Here is a 25,520-nt window from a genome sequence, read left to right as displayed (position 1 = left end):
CACAATACCAATTAAAGCCTATAATTTACTAAAACAATTTGAAGTTTGATGTGTTTTTTTTTCAAGATCTGTTATATATAATTATATATACATGTATATATATATTGTTGAAAAGTTAACATGCAATAAGTTTACTGTAATTAAGTGACAAATAGTTTTACTGATTTGGTTGGATGCATATATGCAGATATATCATGGTTGGTGCAGAGGACAGTAGCAAAAACAAGAGCTGTCTCGGTAGGATGACATATGCCCCCGATAAACGCTTTAATAGAAGTTATGAGCATTTTTCAAAACCTAAACGCCGACCCTAAGTTCAAGGTCAAAGGGGTCAAAATTTGTGTGTGTATGGGAAGGCCTTGTCCATATACACATGCATACCAAATATGAATGTTACATCTGAAGCGACATAGAAGTTATGAGCATTTTTTCGAAACCTAAATGCAAAGTGTGACGGATAGACAGACGGACAGTGCGATCACTATATGTCCTCCTTTGGGGGCATAAAAATGTGTTTCAAATTGTTTTGGTAAATTAGTAATGTAGTTATAAGAACAGAATCATCAATTATAAAGTTATTGATTATAAAGTGTTGCTGGCATATTTGATGCATTCATCTAGCTATAAGAAGGTCCCTGTTTTATCCCAACTGGCACCGAGTGAGGGTTCTCAAAATCTTTAAACAATATGAATAACTACATATAGGGTCAAGAGCCTTGTTGATATGGGGGCTAAACACCTGAAATCAAAGCGACCCAGGTTAAAGGCCGAGACCAAATAAATAAACCAGAGGCCGCATGAGCCTGCTTTACTCTGAACAAGTATTGTTTCTTCTCAGAAAACTGGCTTAAGTGTCTTACTAAGCTTTAGACTTTGAGTTTCAGTGCAATCAATCTAAAATAAATTGGTCAAATTAAATAATAATTTGTAAAAAATAAACATTCTGCACAAATTCAATTATTTACTTTACCTGTGTGCATGAATCATTTCAGTCTTGATGGTTAGTGAACTATGTCAAAAGCACCATATCTATGAAACACTTGTATTTTGAATAGTGCAAGGTTCCACAGAAATGATGCTGTCAGATGATAATTCTACACGATGATGAATTATTAGATATATTTCTAAATTCCATTTCCACCAACAATTCGGTTATTTCACTACAAGTTCACATGCTTCATACACAGTTGAAAACAACACTATTTCACTCAACAACCGTGACACATGTACTCAATTTTTCAACTTTTCGCAATTAAACTTGTCTTCTACTGTTATTGTTGTTGTTGTACTTTTTAAAGTAGTTCGAAAGATGGCGACCATTAACCCAGAGATTGATTTATGAAATAAATCGTCTGCTGATCCAGAGTGAGCCGACATCGATATAAAATTGTCGATATCACGTGACCGATTACGTCAGGGAAATCTCGGAGGCCGGGCGAATTATCGGGATATCTCGATAACACTTATCTTGGTATATTAATAGAACTTTGATCATAACCACGCGCATGAACATTTTGCATATTATCTTTCTATACAGGTACAGCCTCGTACAGTTTTAGTGATATAAGGGCACTACCGATCATAAGGTTTGTTGGAAAGTTCAACCCTACGAAGTCATACAACTAAAACGGAAATTATTAAAACGGTAATGTGTTTTGTATGCTTAATTTCATTTGTTAATAGCATTAATGTATTCGCCGTCATAATGATACATATGTTACTCATGGAGAGCAATTAAATTTGTTTCGTTTTACAATACGATTAAAAACGAAAGTTCATTCACATCCCCTCCTATTCAAATTCATTCAACATCCTAATTTATATTTATGATCAAAACACAAAATCAAGGAATGTCACTTTAAAGAGCATTCTGACGCCATTAAATAATATAGATTCGTGTATTTTTTGTTTTGTTTTTTATTTAAATGTTGTAAACGATGCAATATAATTAATGGAAAAATTGATTTTGTTTTAATCGCAATTCCAATTGAAAGAGATACGTTATGTAATATATTAACTGAAAGGCAAACAAACACAGTTAATGTTACAGATACAATATTGCTCAAATCAGTTTTTTTCACTGAAAAGCAAACAAATAGAGGATATTTGTTCATGTTAGTGTAAGATCGTTAGTTATTTCACGAGTGATCATAGAAAATACATTTTCACGAGTGGCGCAGCAACGAGTGAAATGCGCCACTCGTGAAACTATTTTTTATGATCACTCGTGAAATAACTAACGATCTTACACTGACATGAACACATTTTCTGTTTCTTGTATGCCCCCTTTTCAAGAAAATAATTAACAGCTGTTTCTCTTTCGCTGAAAAGTTACCCTTTCTCCCGTGGCGTGCCTCAATACATTTCATACACAAAATGACGTCATAATACCAGCGAAATTATACGGTTAAACAATGTAAATAAGGCCACGACTTTTATATTTCTTGGTTTACAAAACCGCCGACCCTAATTTTTGGAAAATGGGAAAAAAAATAAAATCGGAAAATCGTCTTTTTTTATATATATTTTATTCCCGACCGCACTGAAAAACGAGCGAAACGAGAAAAAAAACGATCCGGTTTGAGAACGGTTGCGAATAAAATCAAGTAAGTACAATCAACGATTGGTTCACATATATTTAGGAGATCGGGATATTTTTCAATGCGACACAGTATGTACCAGTCCTTTTATGGGCACTTCTCAAAATTTATTTATTTACAGACAATAGGAAAATCAGCGTCAGTAAAATGTCGACCGCATCAAAATTTATTTCCGAGTCTGTGACGCAACTATATTGTTTAGCATGTTTATTATATTAAACAAACCCGATATTATAGTAGATAAAAAAGTATTACCGTGCAATTTGATAATTAGTATAAATAATCCAATAAAACACTGCCATTATTTACGATATATGTGCTTAGGAATTTTGTTAACACGTCCGCCATAGTTTATAGGAACTGTACAGAAAGTTTGGAAATCGGAACAAATCGGTATATCTCGGAAAATCATTGATAAATGTATTTGTCGTTTTAATGCTTAGGGCCGAGTAATTTCGGCAAATCGGAACTCAACTTGCGTAAAATACTAGCTCAATTAACCGTTAAACTCCGCCTCCGTTCTCTGCAAAAGATTCGAAGGCGGAGCTATGCACGTGCTATTATTAAATTGGAGGATTGCAATTGAGAAACAAACGCACGATTGGTTCGGCATGTTGATTGCTAGACAAAGGAAGCCAATTTTGCCAGCGCGAAATTTGTCGCTTTATTGATTGAGACAGCAAGCGGCTTTCCTTTGATGACGTCAAACTGTCAATTCACACAGACTGCACATTTTCGGAAGACTTTAACTGGCTCCTTGTTTACAATTCCAGTAAAAACACTTGCTAACATTAAACTTCGGATTAAATTATCAAAATAAAGCAAAAGCCAAGTTGACAAATATGATTGTATTAATTCGCGTCAGTTCAATTAAGACGTTTTGCGTTGTAAATCAACGAGTTTTCATGACAACAACAACTTTAACAAACATTACCGCGACGACGCGGGGATCGATCTACCTCGATTTTTTGCATGGACGATGTCATAAGTCGAATAAGAGCAAACACATACTTTGTGTATGAGTAGTTTATCTTATATGAGATTTATGCAACGGGCATCGCATTGCGTAATGGTGCGCATCGAATTACGGAAATGAAGCGCAGTTTTTCGTTTTAATGGGAGAAGAACGCATGTTATTTAATGGAGTGTTTAAAATATCCTGATGTTACAAAAGGTGCTTTTAGGTGACTCATTTCATTTGAAGATATAGATGGCTTTCATTGCATATTTTGATGTTTCGTCTCTGTGTTAAGGTTATAAAAGATATGATGTCTTTGTTCTGGTGTTATTAGTATTAACTAAATTTTCCAATGATGTTTTTTTTTTGTTTTTTTTTCGACCGCCCGATGGACCATTTTCAAAATAATTTTTGTAAACCAATAAAAAAAAAAGTTGTGGCCTAAACGGTGAAAAAAAAAGCATAAAATAAAAAGAAAATTTGTTGGATTCGATTGAATATCGTTTTTTATTCACTCGTGATCATAATATATAAGTCTTGAAGTAAATCTTGATATGATAATCTAAAAATAGAAAAAAGCAGTCCCGAATTTATTTAAATTTCACCGGTGAAAATAACAATTTGCTTATGTTCACTGCTGTTATTTCACTGCAGAAATGTCATATTTTATCATTAGGTATACAAGAAACACAGTTAATGTAACAGATTCAATATTGCTCAAATTAGTATTTCACAACAGTACATAGTACAAGAGGCTATCATGCCACTATTTTTTAATATAGAAGTGATTTGTTAAGCAATTCTGAAAACACAACATTACATATGTTGGTCACATTAAAGTGTAAACATGGTAGGTATGTTCTGAAAACATATTTTCTCATTCTTAAAATAAATTAAAAAAATCAATAATATAACGTACGAATTCTGTTTTTTTTTGTGTTGCCTTTAATGTTGGCGTATAGTGTAGGATTTGTATACAAATTTGCACACATATTTTAAAACAACATCAAAAAGCGCAGACTGTCTAGTTTTAGTCCTATTTAATACAGTATATATGCAGCTCATGTATTGTATTCAATCTTAAACAATTTCGTTTTAAAACGACGGAGAATTCATGAATGTGTTATTTATCCGAATAAGCAAATGACTTTTTTCCTCCTGAAAACCGTGCATGATCTACTGATAAGATGTACATGAAAGTTGTATTATTGAAAAGGCTTCCGATCCGTTCCAACAGCGTGTGTGGTACATAAAAAAACGCACGACATGTTCATGGAAATATTTATTAACATTCTTGCAACAACAAATCGGGTTTTGTTAACGTATATAACATGTATGTTTCTACCAAAATATTGTAAAAGAACATTAAATAAAAGGACTATATTTATAAAATGGAAATACCGTTGTTAAATATGGTTTATTGGACTTTGAAAATGGTTAAAGTGTGTTTATCATCAACATCGCCTAAGTCTTGAAATTAGTTATGCTCCATTCATTGATTTATAGATTATTGCATGTTTGCTTTTAATATATGATTATAGCATGAATAACATAAAACCAAGTGACAACTAGGCAATTAGACAATTGAACCAGTACAATATTGTACTTCGAAGACGAATCTTAGACGATGGTAAGTCCACATTGACTCTCAGCCACTAGGGAAAAGGCACGTGCATATCCATAAATAAATCGCATTAAATGCACATTTTGAATGACAGAATGTACTTCACATGTACTTAAAGGTCAAAGTACGATCAGTTTTATCTAGGTATCATGCACACAGAATGTTTTATTCACTGTGCATAACTGTTTAAAACACGATAAGAAATTCATATCAATCGAGTTATCTATAAATGACTCGTCTCTGTATTTGTAATGATGGATTTCAAAACAAGACACGAGTGGTCCAATTCATATACTACAAATACTAAAGTGAAAGCAGAGTATTAAAACAGTATCATAAAATACACTATTCTTTTCAATTGATGCTATTCTATAAAAGGCAAGTTTATGATTGCTTGAACAATAAAGAAGATTTCAATAACGAAAACAAGTCGTATTATAATCATTAAAAATGGGGAGTGTTTATTTTTTTAATTTTAACGAATTAGAGGCATAACAAATTACAAATATCGGACAAACTAGATGTTCGTTATATTAAACAACTTAGGTCTACAATTGATATTTTCAATATGAAAAATATGCGATTTCAATTAAGAATCACAGAGTTGAATATTCGTTTATAAGAACCGTTATTTGAAACAAGACTGGTTTGGGCATTCGCCATAATAGTTGGTTCGAGCCCCGAATTGGGGGTACATTTTTACCACAATTGTTACACACCAACTCATTATTGCAACAATAACGTTGTGAAGTGTTTTTGTGTATACAACATGCGTCAGAACTGAATATACTAAGTAGCTAAATCGTGTTCGACTTGCTCTCCCTTTTCCCGTATTTCTCATCCGTTCTTCCTTGGAGAAGGTCCTCGTAACAACCCCGCTCGGTGCTTCTTTGAAAAAAGATGTTTATTTATGCAACCTCATACATACAGCCTATAGGCTAAATTTGCATATCGGAAGTACATACATGCATAAGTTGGATTGACAGATCTACTTATCAATTTTTAATTGGAAATCCATCGAACTATTTTTTTTCGTTTACAATGTATATAGGTATGAATAGTATTGTACGCATTTCCTTCACATTAAGGTTATTAGTTGTCATCTTTAACTTTTGCTTATTTCGTAAGATACCGCGTTTGTTTGAATCCTTTTAAACGATGGAGACATTTATGATTGTTTTCTTTAATTTCAAAGATCATGCATTTGGGAATCGCAATAATACATGTTCCAAACATAAACGAATACATACGTCTGTGCTTTGGACCCATCTGTTTTGTCTGAAATGTTATTTAAATATTTTTATTATCTATTTCATAGAGTATTTTAATTTGAACCAGTATGCTCCAATAACTAAAAATTGAACACCTATGTATTGTATACAATACTTTTAAACTACGTGTTTTTATTATCGTTCATGTTAACTTTCACCAATAATTAACATAGGGGTAACTATCAGCTTTGGTTGTATTAAATTAATATTTCTTGCCCTCACCAGATAGAACATCTGAGACTGACGTATCTGAGATTACTTCAAAATATTTCACACTGGTTTGTTCACATTCTGACTCGTTCGGTAAATTACATTCGACAATGGAGGACATTGCAATCGATGGGATGCGATCGTAATGGTCACTTGATAAGCGCTGTCTTGTAAGCACATTTGCGTCTTCCGGAGAAGTCAAGTAACTAACATCATGGTCATCTACAAAGTCACGAAAACTAACAAAATACGTGTTTGTCTTATGAATATCATTCGACATTCAATTATAACTCATATCCATATTGATTATTTTTACTATACTACTAACATCAATATTAAATTATTATAATTAAGCTATGGGTATTGTAGTTTACACCAAGGCATTCACGTGATTAAATGCAGATATGAAACTCGTTATTTAAAGACATTCTTGTTTAACATGTAGAAAGCTGAATCCAACCTGAGTGTGTACGGTATTTTCTGTAGACGCACGTAAACAATGTAGCCGTGAGAATAATCAACACAACAGAAGCGCTTGAAATTATAACGTTGGGATAGAAACTGTCTGAAAATATATTAGAACAATATTAAAAGCATAGTTATATAAGTAAACCGAGTTATTTTGTATTTGTTGTATGGAAATTTCTTCTACACTGTGATTTATTTGTTTATAATAATTAATTGAAAATAGAAAGATTGTTCTACATTTCGAACAAAAAAATAATATAACATATTCTACTGAATTATCTTACCATGAAAGAATTTCTTAGATGCCGTTGTGACTGATCTGTTTTCTAACGCTTCCAACGTGTCGTTTGGTTTATTCTGTGTTATATCAAAGCGAAAGCCTGTCGTATGTGAAGCGACTCCTATATGTCACATTTGCAAATTAAAGTGTACCGTATTATATCAAAATAAATGAATAACATTTTGTGAAAAACTTCAATAGTTGGTACAACATGTTTTTATTTATAACGATTGCAGTGAATAACACCTTTAACGGAATCTGTACGAAACTGGAGATTGGTTCGACATCTTTAATCTGCGATAAAATGCTTTAATCTTTCCTAAGGCTGAGACAAGAGCCTCCCCATTAGTTTAATTGTTTAAGAGATAAGTTCTTTTTAAGTTGCTAGTTTCCTTTTTAAGTCAATTTACACATTTCCTATACAAAAGAACACTAAAATACAAAACAGGAATTCATTATTTAAACAATTTTACAGCGAATGACCTGTCAAAGGAAAGCATTTGAAAGCCAACCTTATACTTTGCTTAAAATCAAAAACTTCAATTTGAAAATACATAGTGTTCTAATATCAGATAAAATTTAAACAATAAATGATTTACAGATGTCGATGTAGCAAACGTCTTAATTAAAGATGAAGATCGTTATTCATAATGTATTGAAAGAAGATTATGTAAACGATCTAAAACCATGAAGGATGGGAACGAAATCATTTTCGATTAATTAATGTTTATATTGAAATGTCCGAATTAACGAACGTCCGGAAAGTACTGTTCCTGATTTCCAATCATACCACCATAAATCAATTCTGGTGTGCATCTTTCACAAAGGCGATACTAATTTTTAGAACGATACTTTATTATTATGTTCTCGATTTATCACTTAATTAATTACTTTTTTCATAAGGTAAACTACTGTTCCGGACACAAATGTATATAAATCATATACTTAATTGCGTGTTGCCTTTGTATTTAGCGTTTTAAATATATCCAAGAGGGTGGCATTTCGAATCGCTATCTAGAACACATGGCTAGTTTCAAATGAGCGCTCGTAAGACTACATTAATTTATACTTATTGGAAACAAATGAGGAACTAAATTCTGATAAGTGTGTGTGTATTTCGATTATGATGAGGTCCAGTAAAGCATGAAGCTGCAAATTGTGTAGATCAGGAGTTTATCTCTGCACTACAATATAATTTTCCTGCTAAACGCAGGAAAGTTTGACGTAGTTTAGCTTATAGCTTCATTTTTCTGTTACTGTCGCTGTTTGTGGGTTTGGGCAGCCGGGCTACCCATAGAAACCCCACATGTCGAAGACCACCAACAAAACTAGCATGCTTCCGGGAACGGGAATTTAATGTTTAGATAATATGGTTTAAAAATATATAAATTAAATGATCGGTCATTTGACGGTTACGTAAGTCGGGTTGTCTGTATTGTCTTGATAGCGAGAAGAACAACTGTAAATAGCATGTAAATATTCTTTCAACATGGTGTATTAACACACTTGCAAACTGACAGATACAACGCATAACGACACTACCACTCCCTTACTGCAGTTATTAAATGCAGTTGTTATCTTGCACCTAAATTTGAGAAATATACATATTTCAAAATGGTGAGGATATTTCTGAATTGACATATAAAGCCACAATATTTAATGCACATTAGGTATTGTATTTGTTTACATTTTAATCGGTGTGTTAATAATACAAAAATGCTTATATTGTGCTCCTTTTATATGATATCTCCGACATTTAGTATTTTTAGTTTGATTTAATATAATAACTTTAGAACTCTTGAATTAATATGTAAAGCATGAGATGGCGTTAATTGTATACATGATCTCACCTGTGTTTGAATCAAACATCCATGTTGTTTCACCTTCTGTTTCCGAGATGCTGTATGATACACTTGAAGTAGAAGCTAACACCGTGGACGGTATGTTTTGATCTGGAAACAATTTTAAATTTACAATTTCCTCCATAGGAATAATTATACGTTGGCAAAACACAGTGAGAACAAACTTTTTTTCGCAAAATCAAAGTGACGCTATATGTAATTGCGTTCATATACGAAAAAAACAAAACATATTGATAATGCAATTTAGAAATGAGTATGAAAAATAAGCACAATATATTTATCTTGATTAAAGAAAAGACATTGGTGAAACATAACATGATTGAAACACAGAAATAACAATTACCCTGTTTGTCATCCAATATTTCTGTGACCTCATATGTTCTCCATGTGCTCATCGTATCTTTTAATGTTGCATATGTACTGCTTCTGCTTACTGAATAATAATTATTCAATATGGTTTAAACCTGCTGCATTTCATTGGAAAACTTATATTTAAAAACGAAATCAAACCACCAGTACAATATGTGCATCCGTTTTGTGGTTTTTGCTAGCAAAAAAATCCACTTTTTTGATAGTGTCGTATTTATTTACAAGCTTTTAGCTGAGGCATTGGGATTTCTGATCTATTAATAAACAGTTGCATTGTGTTAATAGGTATTGTTGTTTTGTTAAAGCTTTTATGTCAAGAAAAACACATAGTGTCAACTTAACGATTGAAATTTGAAAATTTGAACACCCCTTTGAAAATATTATCCGATTTCGCTTTCATTTATATCGCTAAAGTCTAGCTCTTGTAGAGCCATTTTAGTCGTCTGTCAGTAAAAATTCTGAGCGGACGCAAGTGATGCTAAGTGAGTATGAATTTAAATGTTTATCATATAGTGAACATGCAAAACAAAAGGAGTAATACTACTTTGTCCGTCTTTTTGAACGACAGCTACGTTGCTGTAGAAAGGATGATTGTGATTTTTCGTGAATGTTGCACATTTCCACGTGTAATTATCTTGGACGTTTTTGTCACCAGAAATATTGCACACTACACTATTTGTATCCAAGCACGAACAATTTACTTCTTTTGGCGACAATCCCGACGTTAACGAACACTGGCCCACGTCGTTTTCGATCTTCAATCTTGCTTCTGTAGTGTTTCCATTTAGTTTATAAAACAGTATGTTCCCTGTTGATGTCTCATGGAAAGTACATGTTATATTTAGTATGGATCCCGTCAAAACATTGATGGCAATATGTGGAAGCGGTGTCACTAAAAATACGGCGTACATAATTTGATTACCTATTAATAGAGCGCCTGTTATACAAGTGTATACATAATACAAATGGTCTAGACAATACAAATTGTCTACACAATACAAATACTTACTTCTTGCAACCGAAGTTAAACAAATTAAAACCCAAAAATTCCACATTGTCACAGAAGGGTTTTTGTTTAGAAATTTAAAAAGCTTTTAGAACTGTTTGCATCTATACAATAAACCACTTAATTCTCCCATATGAATTACATTACAGTTCTTCAGAATCATTGCAAAGCACGTGACGGACTTGTTAGCGGACTTTTTTTCCCGTTCACTGAACAAAGTCTATCAATCGATTGCATTGTTAACATGTGGTCCACGCGATTCTGTTCAAGGAACAAAGTCTATCTATTGTGTGCAATGTCGATATATGAAATAGCCTGTATACGTAGTTAAAGACTCTCCTGCATAACTTAAAGAGAAAATTAACGATCGTAACACATACAAAATGGGAAAAGATCATAGTCACATTTCAGAAGTATCAGCAGAATATCAACACTGTTTGAGTTGTATACCATACAGATTATTTTATGTTCATGCACACGAAAAATCATTCATGTACGTAAGCCAAATACATGTTTTCGAAATCCCCATTTATGGATAAGATTTGTTCAGATTTGTTCAAACGACAAATGTACATATTTGTTTCTGCAACAATATGGAAAAATAATGTGTCGGTATCGCCATAACCTGTTCGTTTATCATTTAATATAATAAAACAATAATTGGTTTATTTCCATATGTAAATATAACTGTAATATTCGTCATATGAAGCATACGTACATGATGATCTTTGCAAGACCGTATTATGCGTTTCTTAAAAACTCAATACATATTTTAATTACGTTATATTTGAACATTTAATAACATGTTAATGCCTCAACAGATATACTGAAATTGAACAAAAAGTTACTTCAATTTTCCGTGTAACACTGTCTTACCAACTTGAATTATTACTTTGTGTTCCTTTTTACTAAGCTTAGTGTATAGGCAATAAGTAATCTTATAATACATACCGCGTGTTTGAAACAAAAAACAACATATTTTCAAATAATATTTCAAGACTTTCGCGTTACCTGTATAATTTAACGTATGTTTACACAAGTATCATACATTGTTTTGTTATAACACTGGTGAGTGTGTGTGCTAGTTTTCGCTGAAGATAAATGATAACTGCTTGACTATATTTTGTGTGTTAATTCGCATATATTTTAACTGCTAGGCTGTTCACGTCCGGTTCAGCACTTGATTGCAGACGTAGATAAATATAACAAGAACGAAAAGAGCTCACCATGTCATATTTTAGTTCCAAACGCGGAATGATCTGTTGTTATTCACTGATATTTCTCCACTCATATCGATGTCATAAAATGAAATATGTAAAATTAAAGAACAAAGTAAACACCTTACTGAAAATATATGTCAGATGAGATATATGACGCAACACGTACATTTTACTTGCGTTCAAACCAAAAGGGAATTGAAAAAGCTTTAATGTTTACCTCAGTGGAAATCGTAATGCTTTAGCTGCAACCAACAACTAATAAACCAACAAATTGCACTAGGTGCATCGTGTCTGTAAGTCTCCATAATCCTTAGTGTGATTTAACGCACAATAAAAATACCTCACGCTGACTTTCTGACAAGAAATATTATTTTCGCAATCAAGTGACAGATAAGAACGATTGATTTTGTTGATTTATTTGTTCCGATTCACTTTTTTGTATTAAGCTTGTATGAAAAACATAAACTAAGAAATATTTTCTGATTTGTTAATGATTTATAATTAAAGCCTCTATAACGCTCAAAATCAACGAAAATTTCGTAAACTATTTCGTGAAATAAAGTTAACACCTAAACAATCAGTGTTCCTTATAGCAATAGCCACAATTTCAACCCTAGATGTGGTATGATTACATAGATTTTAGTAGATACAAAATGTTCAGTTTTATTTATTTGTGACACAATTAATTCCATTTTTTAATTTCCCGCGAATATATCTATTCATACGACACACGAACACTAAAATGGTACCATATGCAAAACAATAATAAAGACGAGCATTTTGTATCTACAAACATCAATTTTACCAGACCACATCTGGCGTTGCAATTTCGGCAGTTGCCATAACGAACAATGATTTTTTATTGTTTAGCTTTATTTTACGAAATATTATACGAAATTTTCGTTGATTTTGAGTAGTAATGTTACTTTAAAACTTACTTTATACTAGCAATATATAAGTTATCAAAACTGCCACTTTACAAGCGTTGTCAAATATTCCACAAAGACAAACCAGAAGTGGTTTTGTTTTTCATGGTTAACGTCAATCTGAATACGTCATTAATTGCGTGAGAAGTTGAACGCAAAATCTAAATTCAGAATGAAAGTTGGCTGGTATATTTTAAAAAAGGAACACATTGTCTCAATGTGTACTTTTGACGATAAATGCGGCATAGCTGGGCCGAACGTCTATAATCACACTTATAGTCATAACCGCTATCGGGCAGATATGGTCGTTATATGATTAGGGCCGATTAAGGCCGATTATAGACGTAAGGACCCGCTCTGCCATATATCATTGTATAAATTACCAAATGTAGGTTACTTTGATACGTAGTCAAACACTTCATTTTTTATATAAATTGCACATGCTCATCCCCATGTCCAAAGGGCATTTTATCTGCCTTACTGAGCACATGTTTAAAAGCTCACATGACGATAAATTGGCATATTTCCAAAAATTTTATATGGACCAAGATGAAACTTCGCACATAGCGTAATGGTAATTTCATACGGAATCCGGATATTGCCATCTATAATCTCGCACTTCTTTTATCTAGGGCGACACTAGACACACGAAGCGATACTTGATCTTTTTCTTGACAGTCGCGGCGACGCACGATATATTTAACATGATATATAGCATTTCTGGCTACCTACACATGGGCGATATATCGGGTTAAATATATTGTGCGTCGCCGCGAATGTCAAGAAATAAATTAAGTATCGCCGCGACTGTCAAGAAAAATATCGTGCGTCGCCGCGACTGTCAAGAAAAAGATCAAGTATCGCTTAATGTGTCTAGTGTCGCCCTTGATTAAAGAAATGCGAGATTATAGATTGCACTATCCGGAATCCGGAATTTCATCGCAAAATATGCATTTGCTTTAGTGAATTGAACAATTAAAAGTTGATATAATTAACCGATGGAATCTTGTGAATTCGTTTTGGCGGCCACACGTGGATCGTTTGTGTTTAATTGGAGCTGGTAGTTTTTTAATTTGGAGTTTTCGGTTTTAAAACCTGGCTTGTGTAATATGTGCTTTCATTCACTGCGGGGAATCACGTGATCACAAAAGTACATCGTACGCACAAAATGGCGGAACAACCTCTCGCTTAATGACGAAAATCAAGGTGTTTTCATATTTTATAATATCAAAATTAATGATAACTATGCACAGAGTACCCGCTTAGTCGCCTTATGTACTCTGGTAATTGTCGTTTTTAGCTCCACTGGCCGAAGGCCAGCGGGGCTTATGTCATGGTCCTTTGTCCGTCTTGCGTGCGTGCGTGCGTTAACTTATCATTTAAACATCTTCTTCTCCTATACTGCTGGTCCAATTCTGATGAAATTTCTCAGGAATGTTCCTGGGGTGAACCTCTTTCAAATTTGTTTAAATTATGTCCCTGGGATCAAATTTGACCCTGCCACGGGGGTCACAAAATTGAAAATTTGCTTAATATATAAGGCCTATTTTGTGAAAACTTTCAAAATCCTTACGTCCATAACCATTGGGCATAGGGCTACCAAATTTGGTATGTAGTGGCATCTTATAGTCCTCTACCAAGTTTGTTCAAATTATGCCCCTGGGGTCAAATTTGACCCTGCCCCAGGGGTAAAAAAAATGAACATATGCTTATATAAGACCTTTTTGTGAAAACTTTAAAAATCTACTTGTCTATAACCGTATGGCATAGGGCTACCAAATTTTGTATGTAGTGACATGTAATAGTTCTCTTCTAAGTTAATTTAAATTATGGCCCCGGGGGTCACAAAATTGAATATATGCTTATAAGCTTATTTTGTGAAAAATTTAAAAATCACCTTGTCCATATCCATTGGGCCTAGGGCTACCAAATTTGGTATGTAGTGACATCTTATGGTCCTCTACCAAGTTTGTTCAAATTATGCCCCTGGGGTCAAGTTTGACCCTGCCCCGGGGGTCACAAAATTGAACATATGCTTATATAAGGCCTATTTTGTGAAAACTTTTAACAATCTTCTTGTCCATAACTGTATGGCATAAGGCTACCAAATTTGGTATGTAGTGACATGTAATAGTTCTCTTCTTAGTTTGTTCAAATTATGCCACTGGGGTCAAATTTGAAACTGCCCCGGGGGTCACAAAATTAAATATATGCTTATAAAGGGCTTATTTTGTGAAAACTTAAAAATCTCCTTGTCCATAAACATTGGGCTACCAAATTTGGTATGTAGTGACATCTTATAGTTCTCTACCATGTTTGTTCAAATTATGCCCCTGGGGTCAATTTTGACCCTGCCCGGGGGTCACAAAATTGAACATTTGCTTATATAAGGCCTATTTTGTGAAAACTTTAAAAAATCTCCTTGTCCATAACCATCGGGCCTAGGGCTATCAAATTTGGTATGTAGTGACATCTAATAGTCCTCTACTAAATTTGTTCAAATTTTATCCCTGGGGTCAAATTTGACCCTGCCCCGGGGGGTCACAAAATTGAACATATGCTAATATAAGGCCTATTTTGTTAAAACTTTAAAAATCATATCGTCCATAACTATCGGGCCTAGGGCTATCAAATTTGGTATGTAGTGACATCTAATAGTCTTCTACTAAATTTGTTCAAATTTTATCCCTGTGGTCAAATTTGACTCTGCCACGGGGGTCACAAAATTGAACATATGCTTATATAAGGCCTATTTTGTGAAAACTTCAAAAATATTCTTGTCCATACCCATCCGGCCTAGGGCTATCAAATTTGGTATGTAGTGACATCTAATAGTCCTCTACCAAATTTGTTCAAATTTTATCCCTGGGGTCAAATTTGACCCTGCCCCGGCGGTCTCAAAATTGAACATATGCTTATATAATGCCTTTTTTGTGAAAACTTAAAAAAATCTTGTCCATAACCTTTAGGCCTAGGGCTACACAATTTGGTATGTAGTGACATTGTAAAGTCCTCTAAGTTTGTTCAAATTATTCCCCAGGGGTCAAATTTGACCCTGCCCTGGGGGCCACAAAATCGATTATATGTTTATATAGTGCCTATTTTGTGAAAACTTTAAAAATCTTTCTGTCCTTAACCATAAGGCATAGGGCTACCAAATTTGGTATATAGTGACATCTAATAATTCTCTACCAAGTTTGTTCAAATTATGCCTCTTGGGTCAAATTTGACCCTGCCCGGGGGTAACAAATCTGAACATACGCTTATATGGGGCCTATTTTGTGAAAACTTTAAAAATCTTTCTGTCCTTAACCATAAGGCATAGGGCCACCAAACTTGGTATATAGTGACATCTAATCATTCTCTACCAAATTTGTTCAAATTATGCCCCTTGGGTCAAAATTGACCCTGCCTGGGGGTAACAAAACTGAACATACGCTTATATGGGGCCCATTTTGTGAAAACTTTAAAAATCTTCTTGTCCATAACCATTGTGCCTAGGGCTACCAAATTTGGTATGTAGTGACATCTAATAAACCTCTACCAAATTTGTTCAAATAATGCATCTGGGGTCAACTTTGACGCTGCCCCTGGGGGTAACAAAATTGAACAAACGCTTATAAAGCGCCTATTTTGTGAAATCTTTAAAAAATCTTCTTGCCGAAAAACATTCAGACTATGGCTACCGAATTTGGTATGCAGTAACATCTTATAGTCCTCTACCAAGTTTGTTCAAATTATGCCCTTTGAGTCAAATTTGACCCTGACCCGCGGGTCACACAATTGAACATTATATACGCTTATATCTTGCTTATTTTGTGAAAACTTTTAAAATATTCTTGTCCTTAACTCTAGGACCTAGGGCTACCACATTTTGTATGTAGTGAGATATAGTAGTCCTCTACAAAGTTTGCTCAAATTATGCCCCTGGGGTTAAATTTGACCCAGCCCAGGGGGTCACAAAAGTGTACATGTGCTTAAATAGTGCCTATATTTAAGTTTTTGCACATCCCGAGAATATTTGTTTAAGCCTTTTTTCAGCAGTGGAGCGATACAGGGCCATCATGGCCCTCTTGTTCTTAGATTTCTGTAGTTTTCTCAAACATTCAGGAACATTAAACTATGAAAATTAAACATCGGCTGAACATACTTTATTTTGACACGTTTGCTATTCAAGACGACAAACAACGAAATAAATGCCATGGAGAACAGTCTTGCACAGTGATTCATGCCTGGTGACGTGTCCAAACAAAGCCAGGTGTACCTTAGCACAAATATTCGTGGTCATGTTAGTGCAGTTATAAAATTGCCCTTACTGAAGCTTGTTTCATTCCGTTCACTGTTGTTTATTTCTCAATATGAAACAATCATAAGCAATCCAGTGTAATTTGTCCACTTTATATTGAGGGCTTTATTTGCCTATCGATATGTAGAGAGAACATTAACGGATTCGCTTTGCTGTTGGCATGTATGGTAAAGTCTTCTTGGACCTTGTGTAGTACAATCTGATCTCAGTTCTGAAATGTAAAGATATAATAGCATACAGTTGACAATATAACATCAAAGACTTTTTTAACACATTGAATAAACACACAATCACAGATAGGCATGAAGGATTTCTTTGCCTATTAATTTTTGTAGTGTAATTAAAAGAATACTAGCGTCATACATAATGTTATTGGCTGATCACAGATGTTATTACAATTTTATTATGATAAAAATCGCATTTTAAGTAAAAACAGAAGCAGTTTAGATGATGTACTAAAACCGTTCAGACGATGTACTCAAACAAAAACCGTTCAGACGATGTACTTTTTTCCAAATTCCTCGCCACGGATCTAAAAAAGCTTAAACAACGTGCAAAACCTTGTACGAAATATTCTAAGCATGTTATAAAGCAAAAAAAATGTTGTATTTATTTCGTTGTTTGTCGTCTTGAATGGCAAACGCGTCAAAATAAATTATGTTAAGACGATGTGCAATTTTCATTGTTTATTGTTACTGAATGTTTGAGAAAACTACAGAAATCTAAGAAAAACGACAATTACCAGAGTACATAAGGCGACTAAGCGGGTACTCTGTGCATAGTTATTATTAATTTTGATATTATAAAATATGAAAATACCTTGATTTTCGTCATTAAGCGAGAGGTTGTTCCGCCATTTTGTGCGTACGATGTACTTTTGTGATCACGTGATTCCCCGCAGTGTCATTTCATTGAAAAATAACTCGTTTTCATTATTTTACTCTAGGCCTGTCTCTCTTATATGTAAATATGACAATTGCATCGTACAATATACCAAAACAAAATCTTAAAATAACAAAAAAATATACTTGCGATTTATTATGACCACACAAAACTGAAATTATATGACATTTAAAATGAAGACTAGAGTAAGGTTATAACAATAAACTAAATTGAATAAAAAACTGTTGTTTTTTATTGTTTCCCTTAAATTGTGGGATGCTGTTTGTATATTATGGTACTGTTTCCTGTTATAGTTTCCGATATATTTTGATGTGTTTTTAAAATGTACACGTTTGAAGTTCCCTTGTTTAGCTAGTTTTTTTTATTGTTTGCGTCAATTGATAAGTGATTTCCAATTTTGCAATATCTAGAATTTGTCCTATATTTTAGAGATCACATAATACAATTATTGCTCTGTTACACGCATTACTTGTTAATTTGCTTTGTCTGCAGGCGAACCAAAATTGACAGGAGGATAATCAGTTTTGTCAAACGAAAACAAGGTAACAAACAACACATTTTTTAATATTGTCTCACCGTGTAGCGTTTTCTTAAAACATTACACTGCTTTGATGTTATTTAATTGCTTGTTTTATATTATATTAGGTTTACTTCGCGTCCACCGAACATTTTGAATGAAGAACACGCTCGCTAAGCAGTCCAAATATTTAAGGTATGCGTCAGTCGGTGATATTTATGAGTGTAAGTGTGTCTGTTATTCATTAAACGCCATTAGCCTTTCATATGCACTAAGTTTAATATACCTTTTGCTGAACAAAGTTATGTTTAAAGATTTATAAAGATGTAACGTTTACTTGTTTAGAATAACGCGATAAAGGCATGGATTTACAAAATGAAGTACATATATTGGTACATATGCAAAAGTAAATATATCGCTGTAAAACGCCCGTATATTAGTGTTCTATGTATATTACGTGTTAACATATATAAACCTTATTTAGTATGAGATTATCCTGTATTTCCGTACTACTAACTTTAATAGCTAATAAGGTCAAATAAAATTAATCATTTATCATGTAAACAGTTTTATAGAGTGCTAAATTAATGTGGAGGTATGTCATATGCTTTATTGACAAACACGTCGACAATAAAATTGTGTCAGTTGCGCTTCAGTTTACAATGAAATAACAAACCATAAACTGCAGGTAAGGAATGCGTAAGTCTGTTTACAAGCTACAAGCACTACAAACCTAAAATACCATGTAAATGGTCTCGTGCAAAATTGAATTATGATTCAGTATATTTAAACGATAGAGTTGTCTTTCGTGACCGCTTTAAAAGTGATTTGTATTATATATCAGAAATTTAATTAGTTCACGTTTTAAATGCATGTAATTTGAATTTTCAGATGATGTTTCTGCTTATTATTTGTGGACTTGCGATTTTATGTTTGTACGGTAAGCCTATGATCGCAGCAGAAACCTTATATTCAATACATAAATAAGACAGTTTTTGATTTCCGTTAATTATGAGTAATAGAAATGAAGTAAGACGTTAATTTATCACGACAAGTAAACTGTCTTATGAAATAAACAAGTCGGATTTCAGTAATTGCATATTTTAGATTTGTTTATATCAGAGTAGATATGTGTTTCATAAAATGTATTACACTTATTTGTTCAATGAAATAATATATAATACGATTACTTAATATCATTATCATCGATACATTCATGCACACAATATTTTCACATGAAAAACAAACGATATTTTATCTTAAATGTTTGTGTCGTTAAATAACCTTAATGCTAATGTTGTTGATAAATATAAGTAAGTATTTACAACGTATGCTTTATACTACAAGCCTGTTGTATTGCAGTGACATCGGTAGAGTGTGCAAACGTTTCATTGGGACAGTTTACAATTTCTTCCACCGAATGCAGATCAACGGAAGATATCGTATTTGATTTCACCAACAACGATAACGATCCAAAATCACGGCACACTTTAGCGACGTGTCTTGTGTCACACAAATTCTGCTTCTTATCGCCCGAGTACCTTAACAGTTCATATGTCATTTGGTTCACCGGTTTTGGTGCGATTTTTAGCGTCAAGAACACATTTGAGATAGTCCAAGGGAAATACCTATGCTGTTCAGCCTATTCAAATAATTGCGTCCAACTGGACATATCATTGTGTACTAACAACACATTTAAAATCGACCAAGGAGAGAATAATCAAGAAGAGACCGATCGGAATCATGGTTTTATAACATTATTTCATATTGTTAAAACTGATGTGTGTTTCGATAATTTTTCAATCATAAGAAACACATGCGATGATGATTGATTTATTAACTATTGAAATTATTAACCGATGTCAGTATTTACACTTGCAGCTACGTAGAACAAACAACACTTAATGGCATGTTTTAATATATAATAATTCTTTGTATACAATGCTTGTTACATGTATGCACATGTTTATGAAATGAAGTGTTCATCATATCCATTTCACAAATAATGATATTTACGTAAAACGATTTTCTTTTACAGAATGTCAAATCTCAAGTCTTGAAATGTTGCTCACTATTATTCCGACAGTGGCTTGTGTTGTTCTCTTGGCCATTCTTGTGGCACTTCTTCGGAGAAAATGTAAGGACAGGATTATTTCGAATGATGCACAGCCCCTTTCATTTTACTTTTACATTACATATTCTGTATTCGCTGCCAATTTTCAGTAAAATGCGTTTATTCGTTATTTATGCATCTTAATAATGTTTGGATCGACATGTTTTTCTGATACTTTCTCTAGAGTTTCAATAGTACTGCATTTAATTTTGCAATGAATGTCGTAATGGTTCATTTTACGCATTTGACATTAATTTAGTAGTCGATACAATTATAAATTCCACTATGTCCGATACATGTTATCTCTTCTGAGGTCAGAATGTAAGCATACGTTTATGGATACACACCTGCATCGAGTGTATCAAGAACTCGAAAACATGTTTACTCTGGTTACGTAGACAAATTGTCGACTATTGCATGTACTCTCCTATACTCGAACAAACGATCGAACATAATACTAAACAATTGAAAATGATAACGATCATGACTTTGCAGTATGATATTGCAATCGACATTTATTTTTCTATGGCGTAAGAGCAACAGTGTATATTTCTTCTTATAGCGTACATGTCATATGTAGACAACGAATACTACAGGTACCACCAATGTGGTAACCACATTTCTTTTTAATTGTATAATTATGTCTTTATGTTTTGCCTAATATATCTTCTTTGCTGTTAAACACGACTTTCATGTTGTGCATTTTTAAATCTAAAAGTTAAAAATCTGCTTAAAATGTCAGCAAAGTTGTTTGATCACGTTGCAGGGAGCTCACCTTTAATCGATAGAAAATGGCGCAAAAGAGTAAGTGTACACCTCATAAAACTCTTTAACTAAATCTTCTCTATTTTTAAAAACTTGAACATATATGTGCTTATATATATGTTATCAGTTTTGATAATAATGTACCCATCATTTTATAGCTGATGAGGTCGAGTAACGGAGATGTGAAAAATACGTATGAACAGGTAAACATTTGCCATAATTACATGTAAGTATAGTGATACTTTTCTTCCGCTACATTATCTCGTCAGTATATGTTTCATTATTTTTTAATATAAGTTTTACATTACGGATCTGATTATATGTATAATTGCTAAAACGATTTTGTAATTCGATACGTTTGCTACGTAAATGCAAAACTATATTTAAAATCATCGAAAAGGCACGAATGGGTTTTACTCAATTTCCATATAAACGGGCCGGAAATATATATTCGCCGATTTATGTAACCTGCATCATGCAGGTAACTGAAAAAGTATATAATACAAGTATATTGAACATCGTCGTGTACTATATTGTGAATTCGTCGACAAATGACATACTCACATCGCACTCACTTATCGACATGTTTAATATCTGGCTGAATATATTTATTAAAGGCTTGGGGCTTCATCAGATGAAAAATGCGTGTTATCTATGCAAATATAATAGATCCAAATTTAGTTCACATTTATGAAAGTCTACCAATAATTGGAACTATAGGCAGAAAATATTATTATAAATGTTAAGATTGCCTACCTGACGTATATTTGTACCTGTATGAATCAATTGCTTTACATTTACAATGATTTTCAAACAATAAAAAAAGATACACATAAGCTGGAAATTAACTTAGCTTCAGAACGGATATAATTATAAAACTACAAAGTTCAATGAAAATGATCTACAATGCATCAGAGTGGGCATAAATCAGCTGTTACAGTGAGCTTTTAAGTTTATCAATGAACTGCACTCATGTCATATCTCGACATCTTTGTACACCACCATGTCATATCATTTTTTCATCAACATGTTGAATGTAAAGTCGAATTTTTCCACCAATACGAATTTTTTTTAAGAAATCATGGCTGATATGTTACTCGGGGACATTGTTTAATATAATTGTCGGTGCAAAAACTTTTTCACTGGCATACCTTTAAAGAAATGTGTAAATAAAGTGCCAAATATGGGACAAATCCCTGCATCGTCGACTTTAAATAGCCATATTTCAATAAATCCTGAATATTAATAACCAGGATTTTTCTAACATACACGGTAATACCTCCTTTGCGTACAACAAAATATATTTTAATTCAAAAATGCCTTTAAACAATTATAGAACTGGATTTACTTACCCTACCGAAATTCATCGAAATCTATCGGCAACTTCTCACAGCATATCGGGTTTCCATGGGGGTGAGCATGTGTTCTCGTACAAATATATCACCGTATTGTGCTATATAAAGTCTAATAATATTATTTCGCGTGGGGTCAGAAGTTGTATCATGGGTCTTCAGAAAACTCAGTTGAATCGAAAAATCAATAGACGCTTATTCGAACATATAAAACAACTTCATGTTCAAGAGCGCTTGTTTTTTCATATGATTTACACTTGTTATTGTACGTACGACAGTTGGGTTTGGTGTAATAAACAAAATATTTCGGGATTAAGTAAATATTAACCGTAAAGATGCAACGTCGATCTCGGCTTTCGGCTTCGGTAGCGATTGCTTTCATAGGGGTGCAATTATACTATATCATTTAACTGATATTGATAGTATTTATTGTACTTACTTTAAAATGAAATCCGATATAACAAAACTGTTACTTTTACTAATCAAATAAAAAATCTTCGCCATTGACAGCATTGCTTATGTTTCTTTCCATCCATGTTAGTGGACTTTTTTAATCGTTGCATTCTGTATTATGTTTTTTGGACTTGTAAGTTGCATTTTGCATTTTGTATTGTCAATTTACTACGACGTCATGACATAATGTCATGCGTAAATATATTATTTATCGGGAGAGGGCTGTAATAAGGTTTGCCTTTCAGCCCAATCCAATTTCAATGTCATGTAACTATGTCGTATTAAATAAGTTTAAACCAAGTCAGTATGATTGTAAAACCTTATTCAAACAACTTAATGATGAGGCTTAATTGTAGACCGAACATTACGAATGGCCTTTTTCCCATTGTACTTCTCTTCGATTCATGGAATGTCAAGAATATCTTATTTCGAAAATGAGTTATTCTAACACGGCACGTGCAAATTTTCATATGAACAAAGAAGAACTTCCGGCCGTAGGTTATTAGACAACAAACTATGGGCGTATTTATGAGAGAACTTTACATAGACTAGTACACAAGAAAAATAAGATATATTGTATAAATCTTTTGTAAAAACCCTGTTAGACTTGAAATAATTCGTTATTTCGCACTCGTGATTTAATCCCTACGCATCTAAACTTCCGGCCGTGGTTTATTCGACAACAAACTTTAACGTACACGAATTATTACTTAAACATACATGTATTGAAATTGTAAAGAAGAAGCGAACACGGAATGACTTATTATTAGCACGCATACACTTTAGTGGATGTCAGCAGAGACGCTTCAGAAAGTTGAGGAAAGACGAGAAAAGAAGGCAAGTGTAAACAACAGCAAAACACGAGCCGCAAAAGTGAAAGCACAGGAAGAGTACACCGAAGCAAATAGGAGCGTCAAGCGAAGTATCAGAGAAGACAAGAGGAACTACCTAGAGACGCTTGCAACAGAGGCGGAAGAGGCAGCCTATCAGAACAGAACTAAAGATCTGTACTCCATCACCAAGAGATTAGCAGGAAAGTTTGCTAAGCCAGCGAGGCCAGTAAGGGACAAAAATAGAGGAGTAATACCAGATTATGAAGGGCAGAAGAAGAGGTGGATTGAGCACTTCCAGAAGCTACTCAACAGGCCAGCCCCTGTGAACCCACCAGAGATTCTGCCAGCTACAAGCGGTCTGCCAATCAAATGCTGCACTCCCACAAAGGAAGATTTCAGCAGCGCCATCAAACAATTGAAGAACGGCAAATCTGCAGGACCTGACAGCAAACCGGCAGATGCGCTTAAGGCTGACGTGGTGACCAGTGTTGACCTACTACAACCGCTCTTCAGCAAGATATGGGAAGAAGAAGATATCCCATCAGAGTGGAAAGAGGGTTACCTCATCAAGCTTCCCAAGAAAGGCGACCTCAGTTCCTGCTCCAACTACCGAGGAATCACGATGTTGTCCATCCCAGGAAAGGTGTTTAATCGCATCATACTGAACCGAATGAAAGACGCAGTAGACCCGCATCTCCGTGACCAACAAGCAGGCTTCCGAAAGGAGAGATCGTGCACGGATCAGATCGCAACCCTGCGCATCATTCTGGAACAATCCCTGGAGTGGAATTCGCCGTTGTATGTCAACTTTATTGACTATGAAAAGGCGTTCGACAGCGTTGACCGGGAGTCCCTCTGGAGACTTTTGAGACACTACGGAGTGCCAGAAAAGATCACCAACATCATCAGGAAGTCTTATGAGGGAATGACCTGCAGAATTGTTCACGGCAGACAGCTCACGGATGCCTTTGAAGTGAGAACTGGTGTGAGGCAAGGCTGTTTACTCTCACCTTTCATGTTCCTGCTGGCCATTGACTGGGTAATGAAGACATCAACGGAGCAGAAGCGGAATGGAATTCAGTGGACACTCTGGGAACAGTTGAAAGACCTCGACTTTGCCGATGATTTGGCTCTTCTCTCCCACACCCAACAACAGATGCAGGAAACGACAAACATGGTAGCGGACAACTCAGCTAGACTGGGTCTCACCATAAACAAAGGGAAGAGCAAGGTGCTCAGGACCAGCGCATCAAACAACACACCCATCACAGTCCAAGGCGAGGCGCTGGAGAAGGTGGACAGCTTCACCTATCTCGGCAGCATTCTGGACAACCAGGGAGGAACGGATGCAGATGTCAGAACCCGCATCGGTAAAGCACGAGCAGCCTTCCATCAGCTGAAGAACATCTGGGGATCCAGCGTAATTGGCACCACCAAGATTAGGCTCTTCAATACCATCGTCAAGCCGCTACTCCTCTATGGCG

At 34.3% G+C, this 25,520-nt stretch overlaps 2 protein-coding genes across 6 annotated transcripts in view; one reads left to right on the top strand and one right to left on the bottom strand.

Annotated features, from left to right (window-relative positions):
* The first annotated feature begins 1,491 nt into the window (after positions 1-1,491).
* LOC127873780 (uncharacterized) overlaps positions 1,492-25,520 on the top strand; it is a 33,664-nt gene continuing 9,635 nt past the window's right edge. The window contains exons 1-9 of one of the 2 annotated variants that reach the window (XM_052417760.1): positions 1,555-1,645; positions 9,309-9,351; positions 18,496-18,545; positions 18,649-18,715; positions 19,412-19,460; positions 19,883-20,266; positions 20,559-20,657; positions 21,400-21,437; positions 21,557-21,601. In XM_052417760.1, the coding sequence (XP_052273720.1) occupies positions 19,412-19,460; positions 19,883-20,266; positions 20,559-20,657; positions 21,400-21,437; positions 21,557-21,601 (615 nt within the window). In that variant the 5' untranslated portion in view covers positions 1,555-1,645; positions 9,309-9,351; positions 18,496-18,545; positions 18,649-18,715. Of the gene's footprint in view, positions 1,646-9,308; positions 9,352-18,495; positions 18,546-18,648; positions 18,716-19,411; positions 19,461-19,882; positions 20,267-20,558; positions 20,658-21,399; positions 21,438-21,556; positions 21,602-25,520 lie in introns of both variants that reach the window. The other variant, XM_052417759.1, reaches the window with a different exon arrangement.
* LOC127873782 (uncharacterized) lies at positions 4,828-10,837 on the bottom strand. Of its 4 annotated transcripts, none has more exons than XM_052417763.1 (9): positions 10,652-10,837; positions 10,187-10,534; positions 9,617-9,706; positions 9,262-9,363; positions 7,416-7,532; positions 7,124-7,228; positions 6,676-6,885; positions 6,433-6,460; positions 4,828-6,067 (listed from the first exon to the last, which is right to left on the bottom strand). In XM_052417763.1, exons 1-9 carry the CDS (start codon positions 10,695-10,697, stop codon positions 5,980-5,982), a joined length of 1,134 nt encoding a protein of 377 aa, XP_052273723.1. In that variant the 5' UTR covers positions 10,698-10,837; the 3' UTR covers positions 4,828-5,979. The 4 variants fall into 4 exon arrangements, with proteins under 4 accessions (XP_052273723.1, XP_052273726.1, XP_052273722.1 ...); XM_052417766.1 differs by having other exon boundaries at positions 4,828-6,070; positions 10,344-10,534; positions 10,652-10,832; XM_052417762.1 differs by having other exon boundaries at positions 4,828-6,070; positions 10,652-10,831.

The sequence above is a fragment of the Dreissena polymorpha genome, chromosome 3 (genome assembly GCF_020536995.1).
Source record: "Dreissena polymorpha isolate Duluth1 chromosome 3, UMN_Dpol_1.0, whole genome shotgun sequence".
Lineage (NCBI taxonomy): Eukaryota > Metazoa > Mollusca > Bivalvia > Myida > Dreissenidae > Dreissena > Dreissena polymorpha.
This window is presented reverse-complemented; position numbering and strand designations above follow the sequence as displayed.